At 41.2% G+C, this 13,073-nt stretch overlaps 1 protein-coding gene across 2 annotated transcripts in view; it reads left to right on the forward strand.

Annotated features, from left to right (window-relative positions):
• CADPS2 (Ca++-dependent secretion activator 2) overlaps nucleotides 1-13,073 on the forward strand; it is a 637,557-nt gene that overhangs the window by 322,962 nt on the left and 301,522 nt on the right. For both annotated transcript variants that reach the window (XM_006901794.1, XM_006901793.1), the window contains exon 7: nucleotides 2,310-2,425. In XM_006901794.1, the coding sequence (XP_006901856.1) occupies nucleotides 2,310-2,425 (116 nt within the window). The remainder of the gene's footprint in view (nucleotides 1-2,309; nucleotides 2,426-13,073) is intronic.

Genomic DNA, 13,073 nt, shown 5'->3' on the forward strand with positions numbered 1-13,073 from the left:
TAAACATGCCAATTAAGTAGAAAACAAGGAAACCTCAGGATGAATATTGAAGACAGGCTTGTTATCAACTTCTCTCTGCACACACCCTTTTTGGGGAGTGTCGTGGAGATGGAGGCATTAATTCATTCCTTATTGAATTCTTAAGTATTTTGCCTATATCTTTTGAGCTTTTTTAACAAGATAAATGACAGGTTTTAACGAATGCTTGGTTGAAAAAATAAACAATAAGCTTGTAACTTTCACATAAATCACAATTTTTAAAAGCAAAAAAAATCGTACTTTCAAAGTATTCTAAATTAAGGGAGCAACATTGATGATTGATTTAATATTTTTAAAAGAAGTTTTTTGAAGATAATTCAGTTGAAAAAGTCCACCCATTCTTTGAGAAACTACAAAAGTCTTTCATTTCAGCTGTAAGAAAAGCTCTCCCAGGGATGTGGTGCTGCTGCTGGTGGTCGTTATGTATTATCACACTGACTCTCCAGTGGGTTTTTTTCAGAGGCTGTAAACTGCACTGGAGAAGACTGCCTATCTTCCTCGCTTGGAGCAGCTAGTGGATTTGAACCCTTTGCCTTTGGAGCACAGCTCATTCCCACGAAGCCACCAGAGCTCCCAAATACTGAGTAGCTTGTGTTAGAATGTAGGTGTTTGATGGTGGTGCTAATTGCTTAAGCATCATTCTTTGGAGCATTTAAAGTTGGTTGCTGCATTTTTTCCCCTCACACTTCCTCCTTTTGGTTCTGAATCTACTTTTATTTTTCATTCTGTTTTTGTTTTCCTTTATCACCGGCCTTCTTCATTCTGTGAAATTGTAATTTTTCTTCTTCATTCACCCTTTTCTCAAATTTGAGATTCTGGTTTATGACTGAAGATTAAAAACGTTTTTTTCATTGTTGTCAAGTCAGTACTAACTCAAAGCTGACCCTCCAGTGGGTTTTCAGAGGCTGTAAATTACAGGAGAGAAGATTACTCATCTTTGGTCTCAGAGTAGCTGGTAGAGTTGAACCCGTTGCTTTTGAATTGGGAGCTCAACTCTTTCCCCACTAGGCTAGAGCCTCCTGACTTTAGTTTAGAATGGACCATATCTATAGGTTCTAGTGTCTTCCATCTCTAGCCTCTTTGCTTCACTGTTACCTGTGTTATAATAGCATACTCTCTGTGATAGGAGACGAAGACAGCTTTTATGAGGCTTCCTTTCTTCCCTTTTCTGTATTTTCTAAGCTTTCTGAACAATATGTAAAAGATAAAATAGTTTAGACAGTGCCATGATAATGGTAGATTATTCTCCTGTTTGATTTTAAACAGCATAAGAAAATTGATATTTTCTACTTGGTGCCTTATTTTTAACCTGAATTCTGATTTTGTTGAAAATTGTATATTCTTCCACTTCTGTGTTATTTTGCTCAATAGCATTTTATTCCTGCTGAGTTTAGGCTCATTGCTTGTAATCTGTCATAGTTACGAGAAAAACAGCTAAGATATTTTAATATAAGGTCTGTGTCGGTTAAGTTTGTAAATAAGCTAGAATGAATTTGGTGTGTGGTAAAGACAAGATGCTATTAATTAAAAGATAAGCCAGGAAAACATGTTATTTTTGTTAGGATGATTTGAAAAGCCAGATGTCGACAGACTTCTTCCATTCCTCAGAGAGCATATTGGGAAATTAACTGCAAAATGTTCTTATTTTAATGATGCATATTTCTTTCTTTTTGACACAAGTTTTAAAAAATCCTATCAAGTAATAGATCCGAAGTAATTACCTCTACATATTTTTAAAGGAATAAACAGAATATCTAGTATAGATTGTCCAAGAAGAGACAGAGGAAAATCTTTGATATGCAGATAGTTTTCTCAGAAACTACCCCTTATGTGTGACTGTTCCCCTCAATCATGCAAACATGTTTTAATTTTCTCTTTGAAACTAATACACTTCAGTAGCCATGTCTAGAATTCTTGATCATCACCTATATTCCTGCTACTGGATTTTTAAGAGATTAGTAATGCTGACAAGCTGTAAAATATAGTGTTTGTTGTTATTTTTCTTCTTGGCTGTGCTATCTGTCAGAACAAAGCAAAGATGAAAATGTCGTTGACCCACCGAGGGTTCTGTATTGCCTATTCTGCCTTCCTATGAAGACATGTTGTTGTCTGGTCACTGATAATGACCTTGTGAATAGAAAATCAAAACCTTGCTCTATCCTTTGCCCTCCTCCTGCTCTTAACCATGCTCAAGTCCAACGACATTGTTATCTGAAAAATAATACTAGTAATGCTGTATTTTAAAGGGAAGCTTTCTTCCTTCATTGCAGATGGGGAACCCAAGGAGATTTCACCACTACCCATCCTCGACCTGTGGTCAAAGTAAAACTCTTCACAGAAAGCACTGGTGTCCTGGCCCTTGAAGATAAAGAACTGGGAAGGGTGAGTGATCAGCCTCCTGTGTCTGAGGTAGCACTGTTTTCAGATCTTTGGATTCAGAGTTAAGGCTGAGAGAGTGTGAACTTTGTGTTCATAAGTTGTGGAAAGTCATGTACCTGTAATTTCTCATGAATCTCTCAATTAAGAAACCAAGCCGTGAAAGACTGAGTAAGGGATATACAAAAGGTCATCCTAGCTGACCCTGTCATTCTTCTCAAGTATATATTTTATTGGCAATTAAGTATGAATGGCACTGGCCAATTGGTCTTCCTTTTTAGAAGGTAATTCTCATTGAATTCAAAGGGAAATGTGCTTCTAGTTTAAAGGTTTTACCTCTCTGGCTGTGTGACTCCACTAGGAGCACGTGAAATAGATGTGCAGTCTCCTACCCGGTGATTTAGAATCTCAGAAACCCAGTGGAGACTCACCTGTGAGTCCTTTCCAATTTGATGGTGGTGTGTTGAGTTTGGTATCTGTGGTTTAAAACATCATCTTTATGTTGGAAATAATTTTTCTTTTTATGTGCATTGTGATTAGATTCACTGTAATGGCAGCTTAATAAGAAATATGTCCTCATAGGTCATAATCATTATAAGCATCTTTATAATCTTATGGTTATATAGCGTCTTTATGGTTCTAAGCATCTTTGTCTGTTAATTGCAGAATGTCTCTTAAGAGCTTGTATCTCTCTTATCTATTCTATTTTCCCAGTGAAATCTTGTTCTTACAAAGTTTGGATTTTTTCTATGTTCTTTTCCTCATGCCTTCATATGCTTACCCTCTGATATACCCGCCGTAGTGAATAAGGAAGACTGAAGAAGAATTGACACCTTTGAATTGTGATGCGGATAAAGAATATTGAATGTACCGTGAACTAGCAGCAGCCAAACACAAATCTGATTTGAAAGACATGCAGTTAGCATACTCCTTGGAGGCACAGGAGCGTCTCACATACTTTGGTCATGTTGTCAGAAGAGGCCAGTCCCTGGGAAAAGACATCATGCTTAGAACAATGGTGGGTCAGAGAAGGAGAAGACCCTCAATGAGATGGATTGACCGGGTGACTGCAACAGTGGACCAAAGCACAGAGAAGCTTATGAGGCTGGCACAGGATATGGCAAGGTTTTTACCTGTTGTTCATGGAGTTGCTACGACTTTGGGCCATCTTGATGGCACCTCCAAAGTACAGAAGAGCAATGATGTCAGTTTGAAGACTAAGGTGTGGCTGATTTGGTCCATGGTCTTTTCCATTTCTTACTGTGCATTGAGAGCTGGACAATGAATAACAGAAGAAGAATTGATTCCTTTGTGTTGTGGTGTTGGAGAAGAGAATGAAATATCTTATGGACTGCCAAAAAACCCAAACAGATATGTCTTGGGAGAGGAGCAAACAGTGCTTCTTGGAGACAAAGTTGATGAAACTTTCTTCCACATACTTGTGTCATGTTGCTAGGAGAGGCTATTCATTGGATAGGAATCTCATACTTGGGAAATTGAAGGGTCTGTGAAAGAGAGGAAGATCTCCATTGAGCTGAATTGACAAGGTGGCTGCAGTAGTGGGCCCTAGTGTATCAGAGATGGTGACATTGGCACAGGATAGGACAGGATTCAGATCTGTTGTTCATAGGTTCACTATGAGTCATACTCCACAGCACCGAACAACAATCAATAATGAGTTTGAGTAGCAACAGCGAAAGCATTGATACTAACTCTCTATGAAGCCTTGCCTGCAGTCTTCGGAAGAAGATAGGATTCCATGATGTGTTAGAAAATTGCTCGCTCTACTGGGAATATGTCCTGCCCAGCTTTCAAACTGCACTCAGTGGTCATTTCCAGAAAAACGAATGCTTTAGAGACCTTATTTGAAAATCCCTGATGAGTAGAGTTATAATAATAGACAGCCTGTTTTATTGTAGAAGCTGAAGGATATTAGGATCATTCTTGATATTGGAATTCCCTCTTCCCCAGAAAAACAGGATTTCATTGCACTCACTTGAAATCATCTTATTTCCTCACATTCTTAGACTTTTTTCATTTAAAAGGGATTTTTTTTACTCTAAACCCATCCTCCAAATTAATGAATCTCTACTCATATTCTAGATTTCTTCTTCCGTCTACTCAGGTTTTGTATTTTTTAGTACTTTATAGAGCTAACCTATTCCATTCATCTCTCACATATGAGCATATGAATATGTGCGAGCATATGAATATGTGCGTGCATATGTTCATAGATTGATAACTGAAAGTCCAGTGCCAATGAGTTAATTCTGACTCATCTAAACACTCCGTTGGATTGCCAAAGCTGTAAATTATTATGGAAGGAGACCAGCCATCTTTTTCAACCAGGAACAACAACAAAAGATGTGTAGCATTTTGGTCAACGCAGCACTCTAAGGCTTAAAGGCACCAAAGTTCCTTACAAAAATTTGTGGGTAGCTTGATACAACAGAAAATGACTGAAGACTGCAGAAGGTCTTTATAAAACGGACAATTGTAAATCCTACACATAATAGCTTGGAACGGGACAAGCATTACAAAGGAAATTGGAGGACAGAGGAGAAGAAAATACATGAATGGGAAGGAAAGAAGGAGGGAAGGAAGGAGGAAGGGAGGGAGGGAGGAAGGAAAGGAAGGAAGGAAGGAAGGAAGGAAGGAAGGAAGGAAGGAAGGAAGGAAGGAAGGAAGGAAACCAATCTCTTTTTAAACCGTCACCAAATTTCTTTTTTTTAGGGAAAAAAAAATCTCAGATATTTTCCTTTCAAGTTCTTAATACTGGGTTTACCTCATTTCTCTCAAGGGAAAAAACTACTATATGCTTTCACTTTTATAGTCCATTTAATAATAGTTTAAATTTTCTTCTTAGTTATTTTACAGTATTTAATGGTTGCTGTTGTTGTTGTTGTTGTTATGAACTGAGGAGTTGCTTGGTACTCACAGTTACCCTACACACAGTAGCTCTGAACCTTGCCCTATTTTGAACCAGTCTCACTGTCTTTAACACACCTAACCTCATTATCCCAGTTACTGTGACAATCCATCTCATTTAGGGTCTTCCTTTCCTGCACTGTCCCTTTACTCTTCGGAGCATGATATCCTTCTCCAAGGACTGGCCCCTCCTGGCACCACACCCAAAATATGTGAGATGGAGCTTCAAACTTTATGCCTTCAAGGAGAAACTTGGTTACACCCTCTCCAGGACAGACCTGTTTGTTCTCTCAGCAGTCCATGGTATGTTGAAGACTCTTCTCTAGAGCATCAATTCTTCTGTCATCCATAGTCATTGTCCAGCTCTCTGATACATAGGAAGTAATTGTGAAGACCATGGCCGGGATCAGGAGCACCTTAGTCTAGACCAGCATCATTGCTCTTCTGTACTCTGGAGAGGTCTCTGACAGCAGATTTTTCTAATGTGATTTGTCTTTTGATTTCCTAACTGATGGTGCCAAGAGTATTGATTGTCAAACCATGCAAGCCAAAATTATTAGTTTTTTAAATTTTACACATTTAACAGCCAGTATAAATTTAATGCTGTTGTGTAATTGATTTGTCATATTTTTAAAATTTATTTCTCGCTTGGTGAAATGCCATATTAAGCATTTTTTAATTGGGGAACTAAGTGTTAATATTTACCAAGTAATTATATGGCTGAGAAATGTCTTTATAGTTTACTGTCCCTTCACATAAGATTTTTTAAAAAAATACATATTCCATACTTTTTCAATCTCAACAATATTGGACCTTTTAGTTAGGATAATCTTAGTCGGATAATGAAAACTCCTCTATGTGTTTAATGATATTTAGCAATGTCCTCAGCCTCCATCCAGTAGATACCAGAAGTCCCCTTCACCACCAGGCAAGGCAGTCCAACATGCCTTCAGGCACTTTCTAAAGCAAGTTATATATTTATTGATGTGATTAATGCCTTCCAAAGTTTTGTTATTCTTTGGAACTCAAGATTTATATACCCAAACACGTACTTGATATTTACAATCGTATGACAAGGGAGCTTGGTGACCTCCAGGTAAGAAGCTATGTTGCAATCCCAAAAGGTACGTAGCTCGAATCCACTTGCTGCTCCACAGGAGGACAGGCAGTGTCCTCCTGTGCAACTTGGTGTCTCTGAAAACCTGCTGAAGGGCTACCCATGAGTCAGTTCTGTCTTGACTGGACTTGAAGGCAAAATAAGTACAATTAACAGATTTGTAAAAACTGGAATCTATTTGAAGGAGGATTTCTGATTCCCCACTCCGTGGAGTTCTCCATGGAGACAGTTGTCAAGCCAGTGCCTTGCCACTGGTTTTTCCTGTCCTCATTCTTACACGTGGTCTGTTTGCAAACTCTGTCAGCATTCCTTAAATTTATCAGAATCTGTCCACATCTTACGACCTCCGCAGGTCCTGCCCTAGCTCAGGGCGCCGTCCCTTCTGGCATCCACTGTGCTCCTAGTGCCCAGCCGAGCTTCCTATTTTCCATCTTGTTCCACTTCAGCCGTCCTTCAGCCTAGGATCAGTTTAGAAATCATTCTGTTCTTAACATGCTCCAGTGACTTCTTATTTATTTGGAATAAAAATCAGACTCCTTATCATGGAGAAGAACCAGGAGAGCAGGAATTTTCGGTGTCTCGGCGTGTGGTCTGGGACCAGCAGCGTCAACAGCACTGCATGTTCTGCAGGCCCCTTAAATACACACAGCCACTCTGTACATGGGCCCCGAGTCTGTTGTAAACAAAATCCTGAGGCCCAGGAAAGGTGAAGAATCTCCATTGTACACACCATGGCCTCTTTCTTTGCAGGTATATCCAGTCTTCACGTGGCAGCTTCACACCTGGCTTTCCTGTGTCTTCAGGTATCTCACAGTCGCAATGTTAACCCAGAGGCCATCTTCTCTGGAGGACTGAATCCACCAATGTTTGTGCAGGAGAAAAATAGACAGTCTCCTCTCATGCGATTTACAGCCTCAAGTCTGCTTGACCACGCTTCTTTATAGTTGTTGTGTGCCGTCGAGTCGCAGGCGACTCATAGCGACCCTATGAAGGACAGTCCTCGATGCTTGGGCGCCTTTCATCCTCTCTCCAGGTTCATAGGGTTTCCAGAGGCAAGCTGTTATGGAAGTGGGTATCACTCCTCCTTCCAAGCTTGTTTTAATCGTGGAGCTCCACCCCACTCTCTGCCCGCATTGGGTAGCCAATCATTAACACATTTGACACATCAGTGTCACAGTATTCAGCCTCACAGCAACCACAAGTGACCTCGGTACTACAACTTGTACACCAAGGCTATCCAACTTAGAGGAATGTCTTTATAGTAATGTTTTTTAATTTTGTTTTATTTAGTTCTCTGTTTATCTAGGTTTCCTAGGAATTTTATCTTTCTGAAAACTGTTGTAAATGATGCTTTGGCCTGTATTTTTTTTTCTTTTCCCTTTTTTTTTTGTTGGTGTGGAGGAATCCAACTAATTTTTCTATGTTGGTTTGTATCATGCAACTTTACTGATTCTGTCAATTCTAGTGGTTTTCTTGCTGAGTCTTTGGGTTTTCTGTGTAGAGGATCATATCACTTATAGGATTGTATCTTCTTCTTTGGATACTTTTTATTTCTCTTCCTTGTCCTTTTGCCCTGGCTAGAAATTACCAATACAATTTTTAAAAGGGGGGGGAAAAAGAAAAGTCTGCTGAAGGGTCAGCTGTGGGCTGTACCTGAGTCAGAGGCACTGAGAGAAGGAAAGAGATTTGAGAGTTGTCTTATAAAAAGGGAAAACACTTGGAGAGTCACATTTTCAGGGACAAGACACTGTGTGACATGCTGTCTATAAGCCAGGGAGCAGTAGGAAATGCCTGACTGCAGGAGCTAGAAGGATGAGGCAGACACAACCTTCCTATACCCTGAACCTTCCCATACCCAGATGCTAACATCCAAAATTGGGAGAGAGTGGACCTCCCTCCGTCCTTTAAAGGCACATACTTGGGATTGTTTTTGTTGTGTTGACACCAGGAAACCAAGGCAATTTCTAAAGTGAAGTCTGTGGTGGTTTTGTTTTAGGACCCCACCCCACCCCCAGTTAAAAGCCTGCATTTTAGCCAAAATGAAGCATTTTCGTTAGAAAAGCATGAAACAGAGCATTTAAAAATACGCTTATACCACAACAAGCCGCCACCACACACCTACTAAAATGAATTAAATCCAAATATCTGACAATAACAAATGCTGACAAGAAGGCAGAACAAGCGGAATCGCCATCGATGTGTAGGAACATGAAATGATGCAGCTGCTGTCGAACAGAGGCTTCCAAAGTGTTCAAAAAAAACCCTTACCAGTTTCTTATAAAGCAAAGCATGGGCTCAGCAAACCATGAAACAGTTGCACTCTCAGGTATTTGCCTAATTGGTTTTCAATATTTTGTCACACAGAATCCTATGTGTGAATGTTTCTTTTCCCCCTACATTTCATTTTCTGTGTGAGATGATTTTACAGTGCTGCACCACACCAAATACTTCATTCATTCGTTCCTTTCATTTATTTGTTTGCTGCTTTGATGTAGGCAAGCTGAAGGGAAGGAGATGATTTCACAGAATCACTTGGTGGTGGGATGAAGGATTAGCTAGTTATGCCCTGGGTTGAGTGATTAACTGCTTGGAGAATTGTGTTGCACTTCTATTCTAGTTCATTATATCTAACAACAATAACAACAAGACTTTGTATGGAGCTTTGGGACAAAGTTGCTCATAAGTTGCACTACTAATAAAAGAGCGGCTTTCTCCGTTTGTTTAAGTCCATCACTGATGCTGAGAAAGATGGACAGTCTCCCCCTTGTTACAATTTACAGTCTCTCCCTGTTAAAACTTGCAGTCTCCCCCATGTTAAAATTTACAGCCTCAGAAACCGAATGAAGGTTGCCAGGAGTTGGACCTGATTCCAAACCCGCAGCATTGAGTTTGAGTTTGAGTCTGAGACTGAAGCCTTTGTACTGGCAAAAGACCATGCTCTCTGTGATGCATAACAAATAACCACAGGGTTACTGTCCACGATGTTAGAGAAGTGGGACAGCGGTAGTGACTCCCAGCTCCATTGGTAGTATTGAGTCTTCAAATTCATTGTAGGTGAAGCCCTCGTCCCGGGACACATGTGGGTCCTCTCTGGGCTCGAGCTAGCACTCCCAGAAACAGAATAATGAAAAATTATAAAACTAGTCCTCAATCTTGAGTTTCCCAACAAGGACTATCTCGCGCCAAGCAGGTTGTGTCGGTTGAAGAACAGAATCGCAGAGATAGCCCACAGCCGTCTGTTGTTCCATATGCTCTTGAGCACGTTCAAGGCTGCCAGGGAGACAGTTGGTCTGGTGTCCTCCCAAATGACCCTCGCAGTCACATGATTGAAGCTTAAACCAATCTGCAGCATCCATCCCTCTGGCTGCCCATGTTGACCATGTGGAAGTTGGCCTGTAATTTATTCTCAAAAGTCCAGAAGTCACGACACCGCAGAGTAGCAGATCCTGGCCACTTAGCATGTCACTGGACAGCTCAACAGTGTTGTTCTTGCCAAGAAGTACTTGGGCTTGATTGGGGAGCTGGTGATGGTTGGTGTGCTCATAGCAGACACATCGCCATTCAGACTCCTAGCAGTTTGTTTTCCTAGCAGTCCATGGGACCCTCAATACTCTTCTCCAGCACCACAGCTCAAAGCCATCAATTCTCCTTCTATCCTTCCTAGTTATTGTCCAACCCTCTGATGCATAACAAGTGATTGCAAAGACCATAGCCTGTATCAGACACACCTTAGTCTCCAGAGACACACCGTTGCTCTTCGGTATTTTAGAGAGGTCCCTAACAGCAGACTTTCTCATCGTAATACGTCTTTTGATTTCCTGGCTGCTGGTGCCAAGAGTGTTGACCGCGGAGCCAAGAAGACTAAAGTCGTTAACAATCTCAATCTCTTCACCATCCATCCTGATGCTGCCAATTGGTCCAGTGGTGAGAATCTTTGTCTTCTTGACATTGAGCTTCATTCCATACTGAAGGCTGCAGTCCTTGACCCTCTGCAGCAAGCGCTTCAGGTCCTCCTCAGTTTCAGCGAGCAGGGTTTTGTCATCTGCATAACGCAGATTGTTGATCGATCTTCCACCAATCCTGACACCACACTTCTCCTCATAGACCCCAGCATCCCGATTAATCTGTTTTGCATACGGGTCGAAAAGATATGGAGACAGGACACATCCCTGGCATACGCCCTTCCTAATTTTGAACCATGCAGTGTTCTCCTGCTCTGTTTGACGACTGCCTCTTTGTCCAAGTATAGGTTTCGCATTAGAACGATCAAGTGTTCTGGGATTCCCATTCTTCCAATAGTCAGCCAGAGTTTGTTATGATCCACACAGTCCAACGCCTTTGCATAATCAATGAAACTTTATTTACTATGCAGAAAATTAGTGTCACCTGAGGTGCTTCAACAGGTGCCTGAATAACCATACAATGAGCTACTATTCAACCGTATAAAGAAATGAATGGTTGAAGGCAGAGCAAGGTGGCAAAGTGCGTGGAAATTCCTTTAGTCTGCTCTCGATTAATTACCAGTGTGGTAGGGAGCTGTACTGCCAGCCTGAGTTGGATCTGACTTGCTGGGATGAAACAATAACCATAGAAATATTGATGACTTTGAATTGTGCAGTTGGTGAAGAGCCCCATGGACTGCCGAAGGACAAGAACGTCTTTCAGGGCTGAGGTGCAAACCAGCCTGCTCCTTAGAGGCGAGGGTGGTGACACAGCGCCCAGAATGTGGATATTTTGTGAGGAGGAGTCAGACCCTGGAAGAAGGCATCATGCTGGGAAAGACAGAGCATCAGGGAAACGAAAAAAGACCCACCAGGGGGTGAGTTACCACAGTGACTGCAGTGGTGGGCAGCTCCAGTGTGGTGGAGACTCCCAATGGGGCAGGATGGACAGCCAGGCTTTGATGTTTGTAAGGTCGCTGTGAGTTGAAGGTGGTTCAGCTGGCCTGCCTACAGCAGCTGTTAACCCAGCACCCGATGAAAGTGACTGCAGAGTGAGACCTGAGAGCTCGAGACAGCAGGTAAGGAATTGGGAAGTCAGGATGAGTCCAGCGAGTGGAGAGACAAGGTCAGGTATGGCCCAGGAACTGGAGGTCCTTCCAGCTTTAATGAGCACACACACTACTTGACGACACCTACCAACAAACCAACAGCAGCAGCAAAGCTGATTCAACAGAGATAACTATCCTAAGTGGTCACTGTGGAAGAATTGCAATTGCATTGCAACCAATTTGATAGTCTACGTTGACGTGGGAGAAATACTTGTATAAACACACCACCTACCCCCACTGACAAAAACAGCAGGAAAAATTTCAACAGATCCGTCACAAAAGAAGAGATTAAGGATCTTATTTTAAAAGTGATAACAAGAACAGAAAAGCCAGTCCTGGAAGACTCTACAGAAGAATTCTATCTACCAGGCATTCAGAGGCGAGTTACCACCCATCTCTTCAAGATACGGAAGAGGCAAGGACATTACTGAACCCTTTTTATGAAACCACCATAACTCTAATACCTAAATTAGGCAAAAAAAAAAAACAACAACCAACTAAAGGAAAGAAAATTATGAACTTATAGCTCTTAGAATTATGTTGAGGTTGTTATGTGCCATCCAGTCGCCCACGATTCATAGCAACCCTGTGTACAGTAGCTCTGAATCCTGGCCTGTCCTGAGCCATTCTCATTGACTCCGACACGCCTTTCCTCATCACCTCAGTTACTGTGTCAATCCATCTCAGCCAAGATCTTTCTCTCCTGTGCTGTCTTCCAAGCATGATGTCCTTCTCCAAGGACTGGTCCCTCCTGGCCACCTGCCCAAAGTATGTAAGACAGAGCATAGTTCCAGATTTTTCAATATAATTCCTATTTATAAACTTCAGCAGTATGTCAGAAAGTGATGAAGCACGTTGAAGGAGTATTCATGCAAGGATTGCAAGAGTGATTCTACATGAAAATATCATTTAGTGTAATCTACTGCATCAAGAAAACAAAGCAAAAGAAATAATAATGATTATATAAGCTGATGTACTAAGGCCTTCAGTAAAAGTTAACACCTTTTCCTGATAAAAACTGTTCACAACAGGAATGGAAAGAAATTTCTCAACATGTATTTAAGAATCTAGTATATATGCAAAACCAGCAGTTAGTATTACACATCCCAGTAAATGTGTCTGATTACTTTGGTCAAGTGCAGTAGAAAATGAAAGTTAGCATTTCTATTCTAACAGTGCAAACTGCTGAAGGAACTGTAGTTGTGATTCAATGGAGATTTCTACCAGGAGACCCATCTTAGCAAGTAGTAGGAGGGTTTAGTTAGTTGTTCAGTTGTTTAGTTTCCAGATGAAAGTTAGATTGAGTCCTTAGCATGTGGCTGGGTGTCTCCGTGACCTGGAGCCATGAGTTTTAGCCTGTAAAATTAGTGGAGTGAAAAGGAACGTTCTCTCTCAATCATTCCTAGTTCTGATTCTCTCTCGTCTTACTCATTTACTCAGTACTGTTACGTCCTCCCTCTCTGGTGTTTGGAGTCCACCAGCAGCTGAGAAGGAAAAAATGAGCAATCTCCTTCCATTTTAAGTTGCGGTCTTGAAAACCACATGGAGATTCAGCTACGAGTA

The sequence above is a fragment of the Elephantulus edwardii genome, unplaced genomic scaffold, assembly GCF_000299155.1.
Source record: "Elephantulus edwardii isolate Elephantulus edwardi_28Jun2011 unplaced genomic scaffold, EleEdw1.0 scaffold00345, whole genome shotgun sequence".
In the NCBI taxonomy this organism is placed as follows: Eukaryota; Metazoa; Chordata; class Mammalia; order Macroscelidea; family Macroscelididae; genus Elephantulus; species Elephantulus edwardii.